This window comes from Triticum urartu, chromosome 7A, assembly GCF_056163025.1.
Source record: "Triticum urartu cultivar PI428250 chromosome 7A, HENAU_Tu73, whole genome shotgun sequence".
In the NCBI taxonomy this organism is placed as follows: Eukaryota; Viridiplantae; Streptophyta; class Magnoliopsida; order Poales; family Poaceae; genus Triticum; species Triticum urartu.
Genome location: NC_141879.1, coordinates 420,718,305 through 420,745,323, shown reverse-complemented (window position 1 = coordinate 420,745,323; position 27,019 = coordinate 420,718,305). Strand labels below are relative to the sequence as shown.

The following is a 27,019-nucleotide window of genomic DNA, read 5'->3' as shown; positions in this document are numbered from 1 at the left end:
GCTCGATACTTCTTGTACTAGTTCTTTTATGAAGAAGACTATTGAATTCAAATGGGATCTTTTGGAAATAATTAAACTCAACCCTAAATATTGGGATCTCGATGAAGGTAAGGAATCAGTTATAAACCTTGAGTTTAATTGTGTTAAATCTTTTATGGATACTGATGCCTTTTGTGAATTTAGCACTAAATATGGACTTAAGTCTCAGATAATAGCTACTTTCTGTGAACCATTTGCTACTCATGTTGATCTCCCTAAGGAGAAGTGGTTCAAATATCATCCTCCCATTTAAGTAAAAATAGTAGAACCCATTGAAACTAGAGAAGAAACCGTTACTTATAATGTTGATCCAGTTATTCCTACTACTTATGTTGAGAAACCACATTTTCCTGTTAGGATAAAATAACATGCTAAAGCTTCAACTGTGGTTTGTAAGAGTATACAAGAACACCTACACCCCCTGAACAAATTAAAGTTGAACCTAATGTTCCTATTGTTAAAGATATCTTGGTTGATAATATCGATGTGCATGTTATTTCTTTCCGTGATGAAGATACTAGAATTGCTAAACCCGATGAAAAGGATAAACATAGAACTGTTGTAGGCATGCCGATTGTCTCTGTTAAAATAGGAGATCATTGTTATTATGGCTTATGTAATTTGGGTGCTAGTGTGAGTGTGATACATCAATTTTGCATCATGCTTTTATATCGATATTTATTGCATTATGGGATGTTATTACACATTATATCACAATACTTATGCCTTTTCTCTCTTATTTTATAAGGTTTACATGAAGAGGGAGAATGCCGGCAACTGGCATTATGGAATCGAAAAGGACCAAATATTAGAGACCTATTCTGCACAACTCCAAAAGTTATGAAACTCCACGAAAGTCAGTTTTGGAATATATTAAAATATTGGGCGAAGAAAGCACCAGAGGGGAGCCAGCCACCGTCCACTAGGGTGGGGGCGCGCCCTACCCCCTGGGCGCGCCCCCTTCCTCGTGGGCCACCTGGCAGGCCCTCGATGCCCATCTTCTGGTATAAGGTGTCTTTCGCCCTGGAAAAAATAAGAAGGAAGCTTTCGGGACGAAGCGCCACCGTCTTGAGGCGGAACCTTGGCGAAACCAATCTAGGGCTCCAACGGAGCTGTTCTGCAAGGGAAACATCCCTCCCGGAGGGGGAAATCTTCACCATCGTCATCACCATCGATCCTCTCATCAGGAGGGGGTCATTCTCCATCAACATCTTCACCAGCACCATCTCCTCTCAAACCCTAGTTCATCTCTTGTAGCTGATCTTTGTCTCAAAACCGTAGATTGGTACCTGTGGGTTCCTAGTAGTGTTGATTACTCCTTGTAGTTGATGCTAGTTGGTTTATTTGGTGGAAGATTATATGTTCAGATCCTTTATGCATATTAATACCCCCTCTGATTATGAACATGAATAAGATTTTTGAGTAGTTATGTTAGTTCCTGAGGACATGGGAGAAGTCTTGCTATAAGTAGTCATGTGAATTTGGTATTCGTTCGATATTTTGATGATATGTATGTTGTCTTTCGTCTAGTGGTGTTATGTGAACGTCGACTACATGATAGTTCACCATTATTTGGGCCTGGGGGAAGGCATTGGGAAGTAATAAGTAGATGATGGGTTGCTAGAGTGAAAGAAGCTTAAACCCTAGTTTATGTGTTGCTTCGTAAGGGGATGATTTGGATCCATATGTTTCATGCTATCGTTAGGTTTACCTTCATTCTTCTTTCGTAGTTGCGGATGCTTGCGAAGGGGGTTAATCATAAGTGGGATGCTTATCCAATGAAGGGTAGTACCCAAGCACCGGTCCACCCACATATCAAATTATCAAAGTAACGAATGCGAATCATATGAGCATGATAAAAACTAGCTTGACAATAATTCCCATGTGTCCTCGGGAGTGCTTTCCTTTATATAGAAGTCTGTCTAGGCTTGTACTTTGCTACAAAAAGGATTGGTCCACCTTGCTGCACCTTGTTTACTTTTGTTACTTGTTACCCGTTACGAATTACCTTATCACAAAACTATCTGTCACCGATAATTTCAGTGCTTGCGGAGAATACCTTACTGAAAACTACTTGTCATTTCCTTCTGCTCCTCGTTCTTACTTATCAAAAGGACTATGATAGATCCCCTATACTTGTGGGTCATCAAGACTCTTTTCAAGCACCGTTGCTGGGGAGTGAAGGGCCTTTGGTAAGTGGAATTTGGTAAGGAAAAATTTATATAGTGTGCTGAAATTTACTGTCACTTGTTACTATGGAAAATAATCCTTTGAGGGGCTTGTTCTGGGTATCTTCACCCCGACCAGTAGAGCAAATAGTTGCTCCTCAACCTACTGAACCTACTGAAAATGTTCAGTTTGAAATTCCTTCGGTATGATAGAGAAACTGCTAGCTAATCCTTTTACAGGAGATGGAACATTACATCTCAATATGCATCTAATCTATGTGGATGAAGTTTGTGGATTATTTAAGCTTGCAAGTATGCCCGAGGATGTTATCAAGAAGAAGGTCTTCCCTTTATCTTTGAAGGGAAAGGCATTGACATGGTTTATGCTATATGATGATATTGGATCATGGAAGTATAATCGATTGAAATTGGAATTTCATCAGAAGTTTTATCCTATGCATCTGGTTCATCGTGATCGTAATTATATATATAATTTTTGGCCTCGTGAAGGAGAAAGCATCACTTGTAGCGACCTGACCCGAATGGGTCAAGTCTCTGTGCTTATGTGTCATCCCTGGATCAGTATGCTGACACACACAGTACTCGAAGGATTTATAACAGAGGTAAATCACATGTATAAAGTAACGTAAATACTATTACCTCAAATCCAAAATCGCGGAAGCAACAAGGTTGTGGTTACCCATCAACACCAGCAGCAAAGTTGAGTGTAGAAATCGTAACCCTAACGTATCACTTACTCGTCGAAAGAAACCTGCAACATAAGACGTTGCAGCCCGAAACGGGTCAGTACATTGAATGTACTGGCAAATTCACACCATAGAGAATGATGAACAATGGCTATCACTACATGCATATTTGGCTGGTGGAAAAAGCTCTATGGTTATAAGGTTTTTGTGTAAAGCCAATTTTTCCCTACTGCAAAGGAATAAATTTATTTAACTATCATGGTGGTTGTGAAACATTGAGAATGGTTGACAGCATTCTCAATCCCAATTAAAAGTACAATTAAAACCCAACATCATTAATTAGAAGTAACATGTTGAGATTCACAATGATATTCAAGTACTAGATACTCAAGTTGTCCATAACTGGGGACACGGCTAATCATGATTAGTTTGTTACTCTGCAGAGGTTTGCGCACTTTTCCCCACAAGACTCGGTCGCCTCCGTTTGGTTTCTCGCACTACATGGTGTTTGAGAAGACGGATGACCGAGACACAGTCTTTCAGAAGCGCTAGCACCTTACATGTGGGGTAGACCGTACCACCTACAACCCCTACATCTGCTAGTCCACCCCGTAAGAGTTCGCACAACTTAGTCAACTATGCCAGAGCCCATAATGGCTTGTGGCTGCACACGGAAGTTTCTAGCATGAAAGATCTTATGATCCCTTTGAGCCTGGGTGGCGGTCCAAAAAAAACAGGCAAGTCCTGATAGACATCAGGTGCCTCAATCCACCCAGATGTGTGTTAGGTTGCCACCTTAGATAAACCATTAAAATTATCAATCTCACATCTGTCATGGATATCACTCACCCAATCCACGTCTACTAGCATAGCATGGCATAATAAGCAAACGTAGAAGTAACTCCCAAAGGTTTCATAATAATACAGGTAATAGGTACTACCTCATCTACTTCCCATCCCACAATTTATTAGATCCTAATCATGCAATGTGTGAGGATTGATCTAATGCAATAAAACATGGGTTGTAGAAAAGGTATGATCAAAGTGTGAACTTGCCTGCAATGTTGATGAAGATGATTCGCACTCAAAACTCGTGATAGATCTACTCGTCACACTCCGGTCAATCTATCGTAAGCAAACAATAGTAACCACACAATAAGTACTCATCTAATGCACAAGTAAAACTCGAACGAGAGAACGAACCAGAAAGTTCAACTTAAGAACTCCGGTTGCAAAGAAAGAACGAACCGAACAAACGACGGAAAACAAACGGCGGAAGAAAACAACTCGGTTCTAGCAAGTTGAAACTAGGTCAAAATTTTACAGTAGCAAAAACTTGTTTAAGTTGATTAGACGGAACAGCGGTTTCGAGACGAAACTCCAGGCCCTTGAATCACCTGATTCCGATAAACGAGCGAGAAGATAAGTTAGAACGAAGATCGGATCTGAGATCGCGATCGCGGAATAAATTCGACGGAAAGAAAACGGAGAACGGTTAAACGAACGGAGGTTCGTTAACCTAGAAGAATCCGGTGATCACGTTCGTTCGGACGAACGGTCCGGCAAACGGTCCAAGGCAACTAAATCGGAAAAGAAGACGAATCCGATCTAGGGTTTCGGAAAAGAAAACCAGACGAAAAACCAATCTGGAAAACCGGAACGGTTTAGAAAAGAACCGGAAAGAAAACGAATCGGAAGAAACGGAACGATCTAGAAGAAAACTGATCCGAGGGAAAAGAAGAGACGCGGCGCGGTACCTCCGGCGAACGGCGACGACGGCGGCGTTGGGCGGCGGCGGCGGTGCACAAGGCGGCGGCGGCGGCGACGCGGCAAGGTGCGGCGGTGGCGGCGCGGCAAGGTGCGGCGGCGGCGGTGACGCAGGGCGGCGGCGACGACGTAGGGCGGTGGCGGCGCGGCAAGGTGCGGCGGCGGCGGTGACGCAGGGCGGCGGCGGCGGCGCGGCAAGGTGCGGCGGCGGCGGCGACGCAGGGCGGCGGCGGCGCGGCAAGGTGCGGCGGTGGCGGTGACGCAGGGCGGCGGCGGCGGCGCGGCAAGGTGCGGCGCAGGGTGAGAGGCGCGGTGGAGGCTTGGGTCTTTTGGGTTTGATGATTTAGAGGGGGGGTGTGGGAGTATTTATATTGGGGAGGGGTGAGGAGACTTGGATTAGGGGACAAGAAATAAGAATAAGAGTAGGAAAGATCTAGAAAAAGAAACGGAATAAACGGAAGTAGGACAAAAGTCCTACTTGGACTTCCTAAAAGAAAGAGGCGGCGGCTCCCTGGCGCCTTGCGCCTGGCGCGGCGATGGCCTTGGCCTTGGCTGGCCGGCCGGCGGCTTGGGCCTTTGGCCCAAGGCGCTGAGGTTTTCTTTTAAACGGTTCCGCGCTCGGAAAAACATAGAAAAACAAAATCTACCGAACTCCAAAACTAATAAAGTAAATTTTCCCCGACTCCTAAAAATGAGTCGAACAAAATGAACTCTTCTCCGGACCTAAAACACAACTTTTGAAAACGCGCATTTTTCCCTATCCAAATAAAAACAAACAAACACCGGAAAACAAAATTTGATCTATTTATTAATAGGAGGTAATAAAGAAAGAGAGGTTTTCAAATATAAACATACTATCTTGGACATATTTTATGATTGTGAGCACTCATTAAAATATGACATGCTAAAAAGTTGATGTTGGACAAGGAAGACAACGTAATGGGTTATGCTTTCTTATATCTGAAATAAATTATATTGTCATGGATCATCCAACATGTTGAGCTTGCCTTTCCCCCTCATGCTAGCCAAATTCTTTGCACCAAGTAGAGATACTACTTGTGCTTCTAAATATCCTTAAACCTAGTTTTGCCATGAGAGTCCACCATATCTATCTATGGATTGAGTAAGATACTTCAAGTAAGTTGTCATTGTTGCAAGCAATAAAAATTGCTCTCTAAATATGTATGATCTATTAGTGTGGAGAAAATAAGCTTTATAAGAGCTTGTGCTATGGAAGAAATAAAAGCGATGGACTACATAATAAAGGTCCCTATCACAAGTGGCAACATAAAGTGACGTTCTTTTGCATTAAGATTTTGTGCATCCAACCATAAAAGCGCATGAAAACCTCTGCTTCCCTCTGTGGAGGGCCTATCTTTTATCTTTTTTGTCTTATACTTTATACAAGAGTCATGGTGATCTTCACCTTTCCTTTTTACATTTTATCCTTTGGCAAGCACTATATGTTGGAAAGATCCTGATATATATAGCTAATTGGATGTGGGTTTTCGTAAAGCATTATTGTTGACATTACCCTTGAGGAAAAAGGTTGGGAGGCAAAACTATAAGCCCCTATCTTTCTCTATGTTCGATTAAAACTTCATACCCATAAGTATTGCATGAGTGTTAGCAATTGTGAAAGACTAAATGATAGTTGAGTATGTGGACTTCATGGATCAGTATTGCGTGAAATTTCTAGGATCAACCCAAAATGCAAATAAATATGATATGCAGTGATCGTCTATTGTATAACATTCCAAATTGAAAATTTGGGATGTTACACTTTCTCTATGTCCGATTAAAACTTCATACCCATAAGTATTGCGTGAGTGTTAGCAATTGTGAAAGACTAAATGATAGTTGAGTATGTGGACTTGCTGAAAAGCTCTTCTATTGACTCTTTCTGATGTTATGAAAAATTGCAATTGCTTCAACGACTGAGACTATAGTTTGCTAGCTTTCAATGAAGTTTCTGATTCATACTTTACATTGTGAATGGATTGTTACTTTAGCATAAGAAACCATATGACTCTATGTATATATGTTGTTGTTCTAAGAGTGATCATGATGCCCTCATGTCCGTATTTTATTTTATCGACACCTCTATCTCTAAACAAGTGGACATATTTTTCGATATCGGCTTCCGCTTGAGGACAAGCGAGGTCTAAGCTTGGGGGAGTTGATACGTCCATTTTGCATCATGCTTTTACATCGATATTTATTGCATTATGTGATGTTATTACACATTATGTCACAACACTTATGCCTTTTCTCTCTTGTTTTATAAGGTTTACATGAAGAGGGAGAATACCGGCAGCTGCAATTCTGGGCACGAAAAGGAGCAAATATTAGAGACATATTCTGCACAACTCAAATAGTCATGAAACTCCACGAAACTCAGTCTTGGAATATACTAAAAATATTGGGCAAAGAAAGCACCAGAGGGGAGCCAGCCACCATCCATGAGGGTGGGGGCACACCCTACCCCCCTAGGTGCGCCCCTACCTCATGGGCCACCTGGTAGGCCCCCGATGCCCATCTTCTGGTATAAGGTGTCTTTCACCCTGGAAAAAATTAGAAGGAAGCTTTCGGGACAAAGCGCCGCCGTCTCGAGGAGGAACCTTGGTGGAACCAATCTAGGGCTCCGGCGAAGCTGTTCTGCCGGGGAAACATCCCTCCGGGAGGGGGAAATCATCACCATCGTCATCACCATCGATCCTCTCATCGGGACGGGGTCATTCTCCATCAACATCTTCACCAGCACCATATCCTCTCAAACCCTAGCTCATCTCTTGCATCCGATCTTTGTCTCAAAACCTTAGATTGGTACCTGTGGGTTGCAAGTAGTGTTGATTACTCATTATAGTTGATGCAAGTTGGTTTATTTGGTGGAAGATTATATGTTTAGATCCTTCATGCATATTAATACCCCTTTGATTATGAACATGAATATGATTTGTGAGTAGTTACATTAGTTCCTGAGGACATGGGAGAAGTATTGCCATAAGTAGTCATGTGAATTTGGTATTTGTTTGATATTTTGATGAGATCTATGTTGTCTTTCCTCTAGTGGTGTTATGTGAACGTCGACTACATGACACTTCACCATTGTTTGTGCCTAGGGGAAGGCATTGGGGAGTAATAAGTAGATGATGAGTTGCTAGAGTGACAGAAGCTTAAACCCTAGTTTATGTGCTGCTTCGTATGGGGCTAATTTGGATCCATATGTTTCATGCTATGGTTAGGTTTACCTTAATTCTTCTTTTGTAGTTGCGAATGCTTGCGAAGGGGGTTAATCATAAGTGGGATGCTTGTCCACGGAAGGGCAGTACCCAAGCACTGGTCCACCCACATATCAAATTATCAAAGTAACGAACGCGAAGCATGATGAAAACTAGCTTGACGATAATTCCCATGTGTCCTCAGGAGCGCTTTCCTTTATATAAGAGTTTGTCCAGGCTTGTCCTTTGCTACAAAAAGGATTGGGCCACCTTTCTGCACCTTGTTTACTTTTGTTACTTGTTACCCGTTACGAATTACCTTATCACAAAACTATCTGTTACCGATAATTTCAATGCTTGCAGAGAATACCTTACTGAAAACTGCTTGTCATTTCCTTCTTCTCCTCGTTGGTTTTGACACTCTTACTTATCGAAAGGACTACGATAGATCCCCTATACTTGTGGGTCATCAGAGTGCTATACCATTTACTTTATATCAAGAAATTATGAATGATATTGCACCTGCTAAAATAGAAGGTATTGATGTTACTATTAAGCTTGCTAATAGAGGTACTATTACACCACTTGGGATTTTTAGAGATGTTGAAGTCTTTTGTGGGAAAATAAAATACCCTACTGATTTTTTAGTTCTTGGTTTCCCACAAGATGATTTTTTTCTCATTATATTTGGTAGACCTTTCTTGAATATGATGAATGCTAAAACTGATTGCACTAAAGAAATGGTCAGTGTTAATTTTGGTGATGTGTCTCATGAGTTTAATTTCTCCAAATTTCGTAGACAAACTCATGATAAAGAATTTCCTAGTAAAGATGAAATCATTGGTCTTGCTTCTATCATTGTGCCTCCTATTGATCCTTTAGAAGAATATTTGCTAGACCATGAAAATGGCATGTTCATGAATGAAAGAAATACATAGATGAAATATTCTTTGAACAAAAGCCTATCTTGAAACACAATTTGCCCGTTGAGACTCTTGGGGACCGTCTACTACCCAAGAGTGGTCCTGTGTTCGATCTTAAACAATTACCAGATACTTTGAAATATGCTTATCTTGATGAAAAAAAGATATATCCTATTATTATTAGTGATAACCTTTCAGAGCATGAAGAAAAGAGATTATTGAAAACTCTGAGGAAGCATCGTGCCGCTATTGGATATACTCTTGATGATCTTAAGGGCATTAGTCCCACTCTATGTCAGCATAAAATTTATGTGGAATCTGATGCCAAACCAGTTGTTGATCACGAGTGACGTTTAAATCCTAAGATGAAAGAAGTGGTAAGAAATGAAATACTAAAGCTTCTGGAAGCAAGTATAATCTATGTCATAGCTGATAATAGATGGGTAAGCCATGTTCATTGTGTCCCTAAGAAGGGAGGTATTACTTTCTAATGATAAAAATGGATTGATCCCACAAAGAATTATCAGAGGTTATAGAATGGTAATTGATTTTAGAAAATTAAACAAATCTACTAGGAAAGATCATTATCCTCTACCTTTCATTGATCAAATGCTGGAAATATTATCAAAACACACACACTATTGTTTTCTAGATGGATACTCTAGTTTTTGTCAAATACCTATGTCATAAGAGGATCAAGAAAAAACTACTCTTACATGCCCTTTTGGTACTTTTGCTTATAGACGCATGCCTTTTGGTTTATGCAATGCACATGCTACCTTTCAAAGATGTATGACCGCTATATTCTCCGACTTTTGTGAAAAGATTGTTGAGGTTTTCATGGATGATTTTTCTGTCTACGGAACTTTTTTGATGATTTCTTAAGCAACCTTGTTCGGGTTTTGTAGAGATGTGAAGAAACTAATCTTGTCTTGAATTGGGAGAAGTGCCACTTTATGGTTAATGAAGGTATTGTCTTGGGGCATAAAATCTCGGAACGAGGCATTGAAGTTGATAAAGCTAAAGTAGATACCATTCAGAAAATGTCGTGTCCTACAGATATCAAAGGTATAAGAAGCTTCCTTGGTCAAGCTGGTTTCTATAGGATATTAATTAAAGACTTCTCTAAGATTTCTAGGCCTCTTACTAATCTTTTACAAAAAGATGTCCCATTTGTTTTTGATGATGATTGTTTAGAAGCCATCGAAAAACTTAAGAAAGCCTTAATTTCTGCACCTATTGTGCAACCATCTGATTAGAACCTACCCTTTGAAATTATGTGTGATGCTAGTGATTATGTTGTTGGTGCTGTTCTAGGACAAAGAGTTGATAAGAAATTAAATGTTATCCATTATGCTAGTAAAACTCTAGGCAGTGCTCAAAGAAATTATGTACCACTGAAAAAGAATTTTTAGAAGTTGTGTTTGCTTGTGATAAACTTAGATCTTACATTGTTGATTCCAAATTAATTGTTCGAACCGATCATGCTGGTATTAAATACCTTATGGAAAAGAAAGATGCTAAAACTAGACTTATCATGTGGGTTCTCTTGCTACAAGAATTAGATTTACATATTACTTATAGGAAAGGAGCTGAGAAACCCATAGCAGATAACTTGTGTAGGTTAGAAAATATTCTTGATGACCCACTACCTATTGATGATAGCTTTCCTGATGAACAACTAGCTCGTAGTACTCCATTGTATGCTAATTATGATAATTACATTGTTGCTAAATTTATACCACCTAGTTTCACATACAAACAAAAGAAAAGGTTTTTCCATTATTCAAGACATTACTTCTGGGATGACCCACACCTTTATAAAGAAGGAGTAGATGGTGTTATTAGACGTTGTGTACCTGAGCATGAACAAGAACAGATCCTATGTAAGTGTCAATCCGATGCTTATGGAGGACACCATGTTGGAGATAGAACTGCACACAAGGTATTACAATCTGGTTTTTATTGGCCTACTATTTTCAAAGATGCTTGTAAGTTTTATATTGTCTTGTGATGAATGTCAAAGAATTGGTAACATCAGTAGATGTTAGGAAATGCCTATGAATTATTCACTTGTTATTGAACCATTTGATGTTTGGGGATTTGATTATATGGGACCGTCTCCATCCTCTAATGGGTATACTCATATTTTAGTTGTTGTTGATTATGTTACTAAGTGGGTAGAAGTTACTCCAACTAGTAGTGCCGACCACAACACTTCCATTAAATTCTTAAGGAAGTTACTTTTCTGAGGTTTGGGGTCCCTAGATATTTAATGACTGATGGTGGTTCACACTTTATTCATGGTGCTTTCCATAAATTGCTTGCTAAGTATGATGTTAACCATAGAATTGCATCACCTTATCATCCTCAGTCTAGTGGTCAAGTAGAATTAAGTAACAGAGAAATTGAATTGATCTTGCAAAATACTGTTAATAGATCTAGGAAGAATTGGTCTAAGAAACTTGATGATGCATTATGGGCTTATAGAACTGCTTATAAAAATCCTATGGGTATGTCTCCATACAAAATGGTTTATAGAAAAGAATGTCAGTTACCTCTTGAATTAGAAGATAAAGCTTATTAGGCAATTAAAGAGCTCAACTATGATTTCAAACTTGTTGGTGAAAAGAGGTTATTTGCCATTAGCTCACTTGGTGAATAGAGAACCCGGGCCTATGAAAATGCCATGTTGTTTAAAGAAAAGGTTAAAAGATGGCATGACAAAAGGATACAAAAGTGGGAATCTAATGTAGGTGACCATGTCTTGTTATACAATTCCCATTTAAAAAATTTTGCAAGAAAACTTCTCTCTAAGTGGGAAGGTCCTTACATTATCGAGGAAGTTTATTGTTCCGGTGCCATCCGGATCAGCAACGCTGAAGATACTAATCTGAAAGTGGTGAATGGGCAGAGAATCAAACATTATATCTCAGGTACACCCATAAATGTTGAAACCAACATTATTAATTTAATAACACCAGAGGAACATAAAGGAAACCTTCCAGAGCGCTCGAGAACCCTGAAAAGGAACAACTATGTGATACAGTAAGTAAACCGACTCCAGAAGTTTTCCAACAGCAATTTTACTCCGTTTTGGAATATTTAAAAAATTAGGAAAATAAGAAGTAGTCCGAATAGTGCACGAGGAGGCGACAAGCCTTGGGGGCGCGCCCTACCCCCTTGGGTGCGCCTCCCAAGCTTGTGGCCACCTCGTGTGCCCTCCGGACTCCGTTTTCTCCCAAAATACTTTTTTGCACGGTAAACATTCATTATATAACCTCCATAAGGCTTTGACCACCGTATCACGGCAATATCATCTGTTCTTGTTTCAAGCTATTTCCACTACTAGGAAAGTGCTTACAGATAGAAGTTTACCAGTAGCGCCTGTTTATGACCCCATGCTACTGGTATTTACTAGTAGCGCTAGGTAGAAAACACGCTACTACTACTAAATAACAACATCATTTGTTAGCTTGGGCCGCGCTGCTGTTACATGGGCCGCAGGGCAAAAACGGTAGCCCACTTACCTATAGTGTTTGTTTCGAACGAGCGCTACAGCTGGTGGCCTTAGCACTAGCGCCGGCCTCTGCCCAGCGCTACTACTAGAGGAAAAGAAAACTGGCCCGAGCGCCCCCACCCCCTCATGTACACTCTCACTTTATCGATCCCCTCCACCCGACGACGCCACCGCGGTTAGGTTTCCTCCCCGGCCGCCTCACCCCCATTGATGGCACCGTGCGCCGCCACCACGCGTGGTCGCCTCTCGCCTCCTCTGATGCTCCAGCCCCGTAAGTCCCCTCGATCTCCTCCTCCCTGCACGCGCCACCACTAGCTAGCTAGGCTCCAATCGATTCACCACGGCGGCTTGCCATGTTTTGGGATTTCGCGTGGGTGAAAGGGATTTAGGGATTGCACGTTGGCTCCATGCTTTGGTGCGACATGTTCCAGGCTTGTTTCCTCGTGTGATTGGGGAGAAAGTAGACAAAGGGGTTAGGTGAGAGAGAAGTATAGGCTTTTTGTTGAGCGGCGGGAGCACTGCACGAGAGGTACAGGAGGCGGCGGGAGCTGCTGGACAGCGCGCAGTGGGAGGAGCAGCAGCGAGAGAGCAGGGAGTCGGCGGCGGCTGCCGCCATGGTGGCGGTGGGTAAGCAGAGGGCCAGTGAGAAGGGGAAGGGGAAGGAGCAGGAGAATGGCGGAGAGGGCGGCAAGTTAATTAGGTCAACAATTTGCCAGGATATCTGATGGATCCAAATCGACCCAAATCAAACGAATTGTGCTGCCCTTGCCGAACGAACTGTGACTGTTCATCGCTAACGCTGACCCTTGTTGTTGGAGATTAAAGCAGTGAAGGTGTAGTTATTAGTACGGCTCTGCTCGTCGGTGAAGCTGATGCAAGTTATGTCCATTTTTAGCACAGGACTGGAGAGGCAGTGTGTGTTGATGGTTTGGTGGCGTCCTTGCGTCGGTGCCGCCGAGCATGTCCCAGAAGAGCAGTAGGGCCACCCGGCGAGAGCAGCCCGGGGCGCCGAGCCTCCGTGATGCGAGAGAGGGGTTAGGTGAGAGGTGTTAAGGGCAGCAGAAGGGCGGAGGCTTGGTTTCTTCTTCCTTTGCTGCTGTCCCTGGAGCAGTGGCGGCGATGGCGGTGCCTAGTGTTCTAGGGTTTGGAGAGGGGTTCTCTCTCTCGTCCTGCCTTGGCTTTTGTTTAGTGGCGGTGCCTAGTGTTCTAGGGTTTAGAGATGGGTTCTCCTCTCGTCCTGCCTTGGCTTTTGTTTAGTGGCGGCGGCAGCGATGCCTAGTGTTCTAGGGTTTAGAGATGGTTCTCTCTCTCGATTGAACTACTTTTGCTTGTCTGATTGTGCAATAATGGCAATATGCCATTTACCTTATTATTAGGCTTTCTTTGGGTTACATGATCTCTATTAGGTTATTGTCTGAACTGAACTACAATTTAGTTGTTATTTTGCTTGCCATGTGAACCTGGTGTGTATTCTCTATGTTGTGAACCTAATGTGTATATTATTCAAAACCTGATGTGTATTGAAAACTTTATTTTTACTTTTTGGATCGTTAATCCTTCAACCATATTGCTTTAGGGAAATGGCGCCACCACCACCCCCACCATGTTGATGGTGCAAGTCAAGGTGCCCCAGCAGCCTTGCAATTGGCACGCTGTTCATCATCTACTTCGAGTCTAGTTTTCTTCATGCGGCGGTAATAAATTATATGAAACTAGTAATCACTATTTTGTTTTTAGTGTTATTGGCACTAATGCATCGTGTATATATCATTTTGCTTTTTGTACATAGATCGTCCCATGCAATGTGAGGTCAGAATTCAACAAGCTGACCGGAGACTCTGTGACCTTTGAGGCTCCTGGGGGCCCCTACACTATGGAGGTCGAGAAAGGATAAAATATGACACAGGTGGGAGGAGATGGATGGGTCTGTTTCATCGCCCACATGCGTATCACCAGTGGTGAGTTGATCAGCTTCTCCTTCAGAGCAGAAAGGCCCAAGCTAGCCGTGATTTATTTCAACAAAGCAGAAGATGATGAAGATGATGAGGATGATGACGACCCGCTTGGTGAATCCATCGTAGCTCAAAGAATGAGGTTGGGCGAGGAGGAGGTGTACAACCTATGGGACATCATTCCGCCACATGTTGACTTCGTCGGGGTGCCATTCGTGACCCGCCTGACAAGTACCATGGTTTATCGGCATATCATGGTATGTTGCATTTACTGTAGTAATTTGATGATATGCTTTATTGTTATACTCAGTGTAGAGTCCGATGATATATATGCTTAGTGAATCTTATATGCTTAGTAAATATGATGATCTATATGCTTAGCGAATCCGATGATATATATGATTTATTGTTATACTTAGTGTAGAGTCCGATGATATATATGCTTAGTGAATCTTATATGCTAAGTGAATCCGATGATATATATGCTTTGTGTAGAATCCAAAGAACTGTTAATAGTGTAGAATCCATATATACTTATTAGTAGAATTCAGGTTTAACAGAAATGTAGTACTGTCTTTTGATAGTGTAGAATGTGGGAGGCTACTTATTAATTGATATGTTTTTCTTATTCAGAAATTTCCAAAGAGCCTATCTGAGAGTTGTGGTATCAAGCCAGGTGAAGAAGGCTCTGCTAGAGTACGCCTTACCGCGAGGGGCTCCGTCACCACTTGTGCGTACGGCGTGGACACGGATGGTCGCACACACTTCAACTCGGTTGGGTGGAAGAGCTTCCTCATCGGCAAGAATCTTCATGTTGGACAGGAAATCCTAATTACTATCAGGAACACCCATCGCCCAGGCTTGAGGATGATGGTCGTCATCAATATCATCTAGAACTACATATGCGTGCATGTGGCTAATGAACCATATATATGCTAGTATGACTACCTAGTAGACTCATCAACTATGATCTATGCATGCATTGTTGACTACTATATATGAGTTTGCGAGATTGTGTGGTTATATTAAATGTGCTATTGTCGTTAATGCTTGTGAGATGGTTCTGTGAAGTTAGTTTATTTGCACTGGACTTGTCTTGATTTCCATGAATATTGCATCTGACTTCTTTTTTTATTTTTAATTTCTATTTACCTAGTTGTAGCGTGGGGAGAAAATAGGGCGCTACTACTACGTGATGATAGTTGTAGCGTTGGTAGAGAAAGAGGCGCTACTACTAAGTATCTTAGCTGTAGCGCTTGTTTAGAAACGCACTATTGTTAAGTAATAGCTGTAGCGCCCTAGCAGTAGCGCGCGTGCCCGCACTATTGGTATGTAAAAAACCAGCGCCACTAGTAAGGTTTTCTCTAGTAGTGTTCTGCAGCATATTCAGAGCAAGATATCTTCTCAAGAGTCGGTCGGGGAGAGTCATGTCTCTCACCCGACACCGGACCCAAGAGAATACATCGAAGCTAATCCCTTTGGGTGGTCAATGGACGAAGAGATGGAAGCTGACCTGAAAAGAGTGGATGCCATGGAAGAGGATCAAGAAAGCACCTCTCTCCCTCGACCTAATGGCGGGCATGAAGAATTCACGAGCTCAGTCCTGCCGGATTCGGTCAAACCACCTGGTGCTAAATTTATTTCTTACAATAACTTGAAATAGAGTGTTGCTTTTTCTTCTGCAACGAGGATGCATCCATGGCTGGACGGTGCTCTAACTGTCACAAGAAAATTCCGCAAGGAAATTATGGATGTCAACAGCAAAATTATAAGCTCGAAGAAGAGAATCGCATCCTGAAGGGAATTATAGCGAAGAATGTTGCACCACCACCTCCGAATAAGGAGACTTGAGTATATGGGTATGGGCACTCCCCTTGGCTTGTACCAAGCTTGGGGGAGGTGCCCCAGTATCGTATCACCATCACATCTTTACCTTTATCATTTATCTTAGTTCGATCCTTTTGGTTATATCTTGATCTAGTTGAATAAATGTCTTAGTATGATTTAGTATTTGAGTTTTTCTTTGTGATCCATCTATCTAATCGAGTCCAAGAGTTATATAATAAAGAGTAGTTTTGAGTTGAGGGCTTTGCTTCCTTGCTTTGATCTTGGAAAAGAAAAAAAGAAATAAAAAGATTATATATAATCTTGTGGAAGGTGATGACTTCACATATAAGGAGTATGATGAATAAAATTTGTTGATAATTGACAAACATAGTTTTGGTCATTGTTGCAATTAATAGGAAGTAATAAAGAAAGAGATGTCTCACATATAAATACACTATCTTGGACATCTTTTGTGATTGTGAGCACTCATTAAAATATTACATGCTAATAAGTTGATGTTTGACAAGGAAAACAACATAATGGGTTATGTTTTCTTATATCTGAATAGAAGTTATATTGTCATGGTCCTCAAACATGTTGAGCTTGTTTTTCATCCCATGCTAGCAAAATCTTCTGCACCAAGTAGAGATACTACTTGTGCATCCAAAACCCATTAACCCAATTTTTCCATGAGAGTCCACTATATCTACCTATGGATTGAGTAAGATCCTTCAATTAAATTGTCATCGGTGCAAGCAATAAAAATTGCTGTCTAAATATGTATGATATTTTAGTGTGAGGAAAATATACTTTATACGAACTTGTGATATGGAAGAAATAAAAGAGATGGATTTCATAATAAATTTCTTTATGACAAGCGGCAATATAAAGTGACGTTCTTTTGCATAAAAATTTCGTGCACCCAACCATAAAAGCGCATGAAAACCTCTGCTTCCCTCTGCAAAGGGCTATCTTTTATTTTTATCTCCTACATTTATACAAGAGTCATGGTGATCTTCACCCTTCCTTTTGACACTTTCTCTTTTTGGCAAGCACTATATGTTAGGGAAAGATCCAGACATACATATCCACTCGGATGTAGGTGATCATAAATTACTATTGTTGACATTACCCATGAGGTAAAAGGTTGGGAGGCGAAATAATAAGCCCCTATCTTTCTCTGTGTCCGACTGAGGCTTTGATCCCATAAGTATCGCGTGAGTGTTAGCAATTGTGAATAGCTGAGTAAGTGGACTTTATACATAAAAGCTCTTACATTGAGTCTTTCCAATATTATGATAAATTGGAATTCACTACTAGGAAAAGGGCTACTAATGGCGCACCAGTTTTGCCTACTAATGGCGCATCACTGGTGCGCCATTAGTATCACGCCACTAGTATTTTTTACTAATGGCGCACCACTGGTGCGCCATTAGTATAGGCCATGGTGCGCCATTAGTATAGGCCACTGGTGCACCATTAGTATAGGCCACGGTGCGCCATTAGTAATTTTGAATTTTGAAGGCGGGAAAATAGTAGTGGCGCACCATCTAACCCCCACCGTGCGCCATTGCTATTTTTGAATTTTGAATTTGGATCTGGATCGTGATTTTTTTGCCCATTTTTTTCTCGTGTTTTTGCTCATTTTTTGGCACGATATTATTTCAAATTTTGTTCCTGTTTAGGATCTTGTACGTTCTTTTGTCGTGTTCTTTTGTCAGAGAGGAGTTCGCCGGAGAGGAGGAGGAGGTCACCGGAGAGGCGCTCGCCTACATCGCCGGAGAGGAGGAGGAGGTCGCCGTAGAGGAGTTCACCGAAGCATCGGAGAGGAGGAAGGAGAAACCATGAGGGAATGGGAGGAGAGGAGGGAGGAGGAGCTCACCGGAGAGGAGGGAGGAGGAGCTCACCGGAGAGGAGGGAGGAGGAGCTCACCGGAGAGGAGGGAGGAGGAGCTCACCGGAGAGGAGGGAGGAGAAACCATGAGGGGAGGGGAGGGGAGGAGAGGAGGAGGTTGCCGGAGAGGAGGAGGAGGAGGTCGCCGGAGAGGAGGAGGGTAGTATGGTGGAGGAGAGAAGGGAAGATGGAGTGGAGGAGAGGAGGATATGGAGTGGAGGAGAGGTGGAGTGGAGGAGAGGTGGAGTGGAGGAGAAGAATGAAGAGGTAAGGAGGAGAGGACCACGCCCAGCCATATATACGGCATAGTAATGGCGCACCGTGGGGAGGTGCGCCATTACTAACTTTTTTTTTATTTTTTTGAATTTTGAAGGCGGGAAGATACTAATGGCGCACCATGGGCAGGTGCGCCATTAGTAACTTTTTTTATTATTTTTTTGACTTATTTTGAATTTTGAAGGAGGGAAGATACTAATGGCGCACCATGGGCAGGTGCGCCATTAGTAACTTTTTTTTGACTTATTTTGAATTTTGAAGGCGGGAAGATACTAATGGCGCACCATGGGCAGGTGCGCCATTAGTAAGTTTGAATTTTTTGCCTCTCCAGATCTTAAAAGCCTTGTATCTTTTTTTCTGTTAGGTTTTTGAGGATTTTGAAAATGTTTAACGGGGTTCCCCCCATTAAATTCGGATGTAACTTTTCGAGTAGATGATTTTTCATAAAAAAAACTTTTTCATCCGAGTTCGTACGCAAAAGTTATGCCCATTTTTACAAATTCTCGAGAGATTTTGCACAAAGACGAAAATTCATGTTTGTAAATTTTGCTAAGAACTAGACCACATATCACATGGGAATCTTATTTTCTTTTATTTTTTTGAAACTGAAAAGGCGGTCCACAGGGGGGGTGCATTCGGGCGAATGTTTGGGCCAAGTTACTAATGGCGCACCGTGGCATGGTGCGCCATTACTAGTTGAACTAGTAATGGCGCACCACTCCCACGGTGATCCATTAGTAGTTTTGAAAAAATTAAAAAAATTTACTAATGGCGCACCGTGGATGTGGTGCGCCATTAGTATTTGCACAGTAATGGCGCACCAACACATGGTGCGCCATTAGTATTTAGTAATGGCGCACCGCATGTGTGGTGCGCCATTAGTGTCAATTCCATCTATAGCCCTTTTCCTAGTAGTGATTGCTTCAATACTGAGATCATAGTTTGTTAGTTTTCAATAAAGTTTTTGATTCATACTTTACCTTGTGAATGAATTATCACTTTATCATAAGATGTTATATGACAATATGTTGTTATTCTAAAGATGATCATGATGCCCTCATGTCCGTATTTTATTTTATCGACACATCTATCTCTAAACATGTGGTCATGATTATCGATTTCAGCTTTTGCTTGAGGGCAAGCGAGGTCTAAGCTTGGGGGAGTTGATACGTCCATTTTGCATCATGCTTTTATGTTGATATTTATTGCATTATGGACTGTTATTTCACATTATGGTACAATAATTATGCATTTTCTCTCTTATTTTACAAGATTTACATGAAGAGGGAGAATGCCGGCAGCTAGAATTCTGGACTTGAAAGGAGCAAATTTTAGATATATATTCTGCATAACTCCAAATGTCCTGAGACTTTATGGAGAATTATCTTGGAATATATATAAAATATTGGGTGAAGAAACAACAGAAGGGGACCCACCAGGAGGCCAAAAGCCTGGGGGCACTCCCTACCCCCGAGGCGCACCCCCAGGGCTTGTGGGCCCCTGGCCATCGACTGGTTCCTATACTATGCTATATGAAAGGTTTTGACCTAGAAAATCATAAGGAAGCTCTTGGGATGAAGCGCTGCCATCTCGAGGCAGAACCCAGCGGAGCTATTCTGCCAGGGAAACTTCCCTCCAGGAGGGGAAATTGAAGCCATCGCCATCACCAACATCCTCTCATCAAGGGAGGGACAATCTTCATCAACATCTTCACCATCACCATCTCCTCTCAAACCCTAGTTCATCTCTTGTATTCAGTCTTCATCCCAAAACCTCAGATTGGTACATGTGGGTTGCTCGTGATTACTCCTTGTAGTTGATTCTAGTTGGTTTATTTGGTGGAAGATCATATGTTCAGATCCTTAATGATATTTATTCACCCTATGATCTTTAACATGAATATGATTTGTGAGTAGTTACATTTGTTCCTGAGGATATGTGAGAAGTCTTGTTGTAACTAATCATGTGAATTTGGTATTCGGTCGATATTTTGATGAGATGTATGTTGTCTTTCCTCTAGTGGTGTTATGTGAACATCGACTACATGACACTTCACCATCATTTGGGACTAGGAGAAGGCATTGTGAAGTATTAAGTAGATGATGGGTTCCTAGAGTGACAGAATCTTAAACCCTAGTTTATGTGTTGCTTCATAAGGGGCTGATTTGGATCCATATGTTTCATGCCATGGTTAGATTTATGTTAATTCTTATTTTTTAGTTGTAGATGCTTACGAGAGGGGTTAATCATAAGTGAGAGGCTTGTACAAGTAAGGACGTCCACCTAAGCACCGGTCCACCCACATATCAAATTATTGATGTCTACTACACAACCTTCTTCTTGTAGACATTGTTGGGCCTCCAAGTGCAGAGGTTTGTAGGACAGTAGCAAATTTCCCTCAAGTGTATGACCTAAGGTTTATCAATTCGTAGGAGGCGTAGGATGAAGATGGTCTCTCTCCAGTAACCCTGCAACCAAATAACAGAGAGTCTCTTGTGTCCCCAACACACCCAATACAATGGTAAATTGTATAGGTGCACTAGTTCGGCAAAGAGATGGTGATACAAGTGCAATATGGATAGTAGATAAATGTATTTGTAATATGAAATTAAAAAACAGCAAGGTGACGAATGATAAAAGTGAGCGTAAACGGTATTGCAATGATAGGAAATAGGGCCTAGGGTTCATACTTTCACTAGTGTAAGTCCTCTCAACAATAATAACATAATTGGATCACATAAATATCCCTCAACATGCAACAAAGAGTCACTCCAAAGTCACTAATATCGGAGAACAAACGAAGATATTATGGTACGGTACGAAACCACCTCAAAGTTATTCTTTCCAATCAATCCATTGGACTATTCCTATAGATGTCACAAACAGCCCTAGAGTTCGTACTAGAATAACACCTTAAGACACAAATCAACCAAAACCCTAATGTCACCTAGATACTCCAATGTCACCTCAAGTATCCGTGGGTATGATTATACGATATGCATCACACAATCTCAGATTCATCTATTCAACCAACACAAAGGACCTAAAATAATGCCCCAAAGTTTCTACCGGAGAATCACGACGAAAACGTGTGCCAACCCCTATGCATAGGTTCATGGGCGGAACCCGCAAGTTGATCACCAAAACATACATCAAGTGAATCACGTGGTATCCCATTGTCACCACAGATACACACGGCAAGACATACATCAAGTGTTCTCAAATCTTTAAAGAATCAATCCGATAAGATTACTTTAAAGGGGAAACTCAATTCATTACAAGAGAGAAGAGGGGGAGGAGAAACATCATAGGATCCAAATATAATAGCAAAGCTCGCGATACATCAAGATCGTATCATCTCAAGAACACGAGAGAGAGAGAGAGAGAGAGATCAAACACATAGCTACTGGTACATACCCTCAGCCCCGAGGGAGAACTACACCCTCCTCGTCATGGAGAGCACCGGGATGATGAAGATGGCCACCGGAGAGGGATTGCCCCCTCCGGCAGGGTGCTAGAACGGGTCTAGATTGGTTTTTGGTGGCTACGGAGGCTTATGGTGGCGGAACTCCCGATCTATTGTGCGTTCTGGAAGTTTTACGATACGTAGGTATATATGGGTACAAGGGGTACGTCGGTGGACTGAAGGGGGGCCACGAGGCAGGGGGCACGCCCCAAGGGGGTGGGCGCGCCCCCTACCCTCGTGAGCTCCTCCTTCATCTTCTGACGTAGGGTCCAAGTCTATCAGGTAGGTTTCCTTCCAGAAATAACTTCTCCAGTTGATTTCGTTCCGTTTCGACTCCGTTTGATATTCCTTTTCTTCGAAACACTGAAATAGGCATAAAACAACAAATCTGGGCTGGGCCTCCGGTTAATAGGTTAGTCTCAGAAATAATATAAAAGTGGAAAATAAAGACCAATATTGCCCAAAACAGTAGATAATATAGCATGGAGCAATCAAAAATTATAGATACGTTGGAGACTTATCAAGCATCCCCAAGCTTAATTCATGCTCGTCCTCAAGTAGGTAAATGATAAAAAGATAATTTTTGATGTGGAATTCTAGTTGGCATAATTTCAATGTAATTCTTCTTACTTGTGATATGAATATTCAGATCCAAAAGATTAAAGACAAAAGTTCATATTGACATAAAAATAATAATACTTCAAGCATACTAACTAAGCAATTATGTCTTCTCAAAATAACATGGCCAAAGAAAGTTCATCCCTACAAAATCATATAGTTTAGTCATGCTCCATTTTTGTCACACAAGAATGCTCTCATCATGCACAACCCTGATGACAAGCCAAGCAATTGTTTCATACTCTAGTAATCTCAAACTTTATAAACCTTCACACAATACATGAGCATGAGCCATGGATATAGCACTATGGGTGGAATAGAATATGATGATGGGGGTTATGTGGAGAAGACAAAAAAAGGAGAAAGTCTCACACCAACGAGGCTAATCAATGAGCTATGGAGATGCCCATCGATTGATGTTGATGCAAGGAGTAGGGATTGCCATGCAATGGATGCACTAGAGCTATAAATGTATGAAAGCTCAACAAAAGAAACTAAGTGGGTGTGCATCCAACTTGCTTGCTCACGAAGACCTAGGGCACTTGAGGAGGCCCATTGTTGGAATCTACAAGCCAAGTTCTATAATGAAAATTTCCCAGTAGTATATGAAAGTGACAACATATGAGACTCTCTATATGAAGAACATGGTGCTACTATGAAGCACAATATATGAGACTCACTATATCATGGTGCTACTTTGAAGCACAAGTGTGGAAAAAAGGATAGTAGCATTGCCCCTTTTATTTTTTATTTTTTTATATTTTTTTGGGCCTTCTTTTTTTTTCTTTGGCCTTTCTCTTTTCTCCCTTTTTTTTGGGACAATGCTCTATTGAATTATGATCATCACACTTCTATCTATTTACAATTCAATGATTACAACTCGATGCTAGAACAAAGTATGACTCTATATGAATGCCTCCGGCGGTGTACCGGGATATGCAATGAATCAAGAGTGACATGTATGAAAGAATTATGAACGGTGGCTTTGCCACAAATACTATGTCACTACATGATCATGCTAAGAAATATGACAATGAGAGATATGTCATGAAGAACGGAACGGTGGAAAGTTGCATGGCAATATATCTCGGAATGGCTATGGAAATGCCATAATAGGTAGGTATGGTGGCTGTTTTGAGGAAGATATAGGGAGGTTTATGTGTGAAAGAGTGTATCATATCACGGGGTTTGGATGCACCGGCGAAGTTTGCACCAACTCTCAATGTGAGAAAGGGCAATGCATGGTACCGAAGAGGCTAGCAATGATGGAAGGGTGAGAGTGCATATAATCCATGGACTCAACATTAGTCATAAAGAACTCATATACTTATTTCAAAAATCTACAAGCCATAAAAACCAAAGCATTACGCGCATGCTCCTAGGGGGATAGATTGGTAGGAAAAGACCATCGCTCGTCCCCGACCGCCACTCATAAGGAGGACAATCAAATAACACCTCATGTTTCAAATTTGTTACACAATGTTTACCATACGTGCATGCTACGGGACTTGCAAACTTCAACACAAGCATTTCTCAAATTCACAACTACTCAACTAGCATGACTTTGATATTATCACCTCCATATCTCAAAACAATCATCAAGCATCAATCTTCTCTTAGTATTCAACATACTCATAAGAATTCTTGCAAATCTTGTATGCTTAGAATATTAGGATTTTTAAGCACATTACCATGCTATTTAAGACTCTCAAAATAATATAAGTGAAGCATGAGAGTTCATCTATTTCTTCAAAATAAAACTACCACCATGCTCTAAAAAGGTATAAGTGAAGCACTAGAGCATCGACAAACTACTCCGAAAGATATAGGTGAAGATCAATGAGTAGTTGAATAATTATGCAACTATGTGAAGACTCTCTAACATTTAATAATTTCAGATCTTGGTATTCTATTCAAACAGAAAGAAAATCAAAATAAAATGACATTCTAAGAATGGCAAACATCATGTGAAGAAGCAAGAACTTAGGATCAACCGAAACTAACTGATAATTGTTGAAGAAGAAATGTGGGATGCCAACCGGGGCATCCCCAAGCTTAGATGCTTTAGACTTGTTGAAATATTATCTTGGGGTGCCTTGGGCATCCCCAATCTTGAGCTTTTGTGTCTTGTTAATTCCTCTCATATCAAGGTCTCCGTAAATCTCAAAAGCTTCATCCACACAAAACTCAACAAGGACTCGTGACATAAGTTAGTATAAACCATTGCAAAAACCTTATCATAATCTATTGTATAAAATCACTAAAATTATTATTCAATATTGCATACTAAATGCCTCTGCATATTTAATAGTCCTATCCTCAAATAGAATCATTAAAGAAGCAAACAAATGCAAACAATGCAAACATAACAGCAATCTGCCTAAACAGGATAGTCTGTAAAGAATGCTGCAACATCCATACTTCCCTAGCTCCAAAAATTATGAAAGAAAATTCCCGCTGTAGAAAATTTATCAGAGCTTAATATTCAAAAGGTTTCAAAAATTTATCACATTCTGACTTTTCTAGGGAATTAGTGCAACAGCGGTAAACTTTCTGTTTTCAAACAGCGACATGTATACTTGTAACATAGGCATAGTAAAGGCTATCAATGCCACTTTCATTGAAATAAAAGATGCAAAACATTGTTCTAAATAACAGAAAGAAAAGAAAAATAAAATAAAATGACACTCCAAGCAAAACACATATCATGTGGCGAATAAAAATATAGCTTCAAGTAAAGTTACCGATGAACGAAGACGAAAGAGGGGATGCCTTCTGAGGCATCCCCAATCTTAGGCTCTTGGTTGTCCTTGAATATTACCTTGGGGTGCCTTGGGCATCCCCAAGCTTAGGCTCTTTCCAATCCTTATTCCATATTCCATCGAATCTTTACCCAAAACTTGAAAACTTCACAACACAAAACTTAACAGAAAACTTGTAAGCTCCATTAGCGAAAGAAAACAAAACACCACTTCAAGGTACTGTAATGAAATCATTATTTATTTATATTGGTGTTAAACCTACTGTATTAAAACTTCTCTATGGTTTATAAACTATTTTACTAGCCATAGATTCATCAAAATAAGCAAACAACACACGAAAAACCGAATCTGTCAAAAATAGAACAGTCTGTAGTAATCTGAATCAAACGTATACGTCTGGAACCCCAAAAATTCTAAAATAAATTTCTGGACCTGAGGAATTTATATTTTAATCATGTGCAAAAATAATTAACTAAATATCACTCTCCAAATAAAAATGGCGGAAATTCTCGTGAGCACTAAAGTTTCTGTTTTTGACAGCATGATCAACAAGACTTCCCCCAAGTCTTCCCAAAGGTTCTACTTGGCACAAACACTAATTAAACACATAAAACCACATCTAAACAGAGGCTAGATGAATTATTTATTACTAAACAGGAACAAAAATAAAATTGGGTTGCCTCCCAACAAGCGCTATCGTTTAACGCCCTAGCTGGGCATGATGATTTCAATGATGCTCACATAAAAGATAAGAATTGAAACATAAAGAGAGCATCATGAAGAATATGACTAGCACATTTAAGTCTAACCCACTTCCTATGCATAGGGATTTTGTGAGAAAACAACTTATGGGAACAATAATCAACTAGCATAGGAAGGCAAAGCAAGCATAACTTCAAGATTTTAAGCACATAGAGAGGAAATTTGATATTATTGCAAATCCTACAAGCATATATTCCTCCCTCATAATAATTTTCAGTAGCATCATGAATGAATTCAAAAATATAACCAGCACCTAAATAATTCTTTTCATGATCTACTTGCATAGAAAATTTACTACTCCCCACATAAGCAAAATTCTTCTCATTCGGAATAGTGGGAGTATCATAAGAGACTTGAATACTATAAATTGTTTCCACGTTAAATGAGTAATTTTCAGAGAAAGGGTACTCATAATCATGACAAGTTTTATAAATATAATCATCACTACTCTTTATAGCATAAGTTTTATCACAATAATCATCATAAGTAGCAACTTTGTTCTCATCATAATCGATTGAAACCTCTTCCAAGATAGTGGATACATCACTAAATAAAGTCATGACCTCTCCAAATACACTTTCATAAATATTATAAGATTCAGCATACTCCAAAATAGTGGGATCATTAATTCCTAAAGTTGACACTCTTCCAAACCCACTTTCATCAATATAATCATCGTAAGTAGAAGGCATGCTATCATCATAACAACTTTGCATATCAAAACTTGAGAGGCTAAAAATATCATCATTATTAAACATAGCATCCCCAAGCTTGGGACAAACATTAATTGCAGCAAATATATTCTCAAATATGTCATCCTCATCAAACATAGCTTCCCCAAGCTTGGGCCTTTTCATATCATAAGCATAATCACTCTCATCATTAATAGTATAGATAGTACCAATAGTATAGCAATTATAATATTCTTCCAAGCAAGTGCCAAAAAGATTTTCAAGATCATAAGAAGTGTAATTATCTTCCCAATCATATTCATCACAACAAGCAATAGGCATAACGAGATCATCATCAAGTGTATCATTTTCATGAGGCACAACAATAATAGGAGCAACTTTATTTGGGAGAGATACCTTTTTACCTCTCTTCCTTTTTCTTTTCTT

General features: G+C 40.5%; 1 protein-coding gene across 1 annotated transcript; it reads left to right on the top strand.

Annotated features, from left to right (window-relative positions):
- Positions 1-14,242: 14,242 nt before the first annotated feature.
- Positions 14,243-15,191, top strand: LOC147959805 (uncharacterized). The gene is made up of 2 exons (XM_087536186.1): positions 14,243-14,554; positions 14,931-15,191. The coding sequence occupies exons 1-2, from the start codon at positions 14,243-14,245 to the stop codon at positions 15,189-15,191; spliced, it is 573 nt and encodes a 190-aa protein (XP_087392312.1).
- The last annotated feature ends 11,828 nt before the right edge of the window (positions 15,192-27,019 follow it).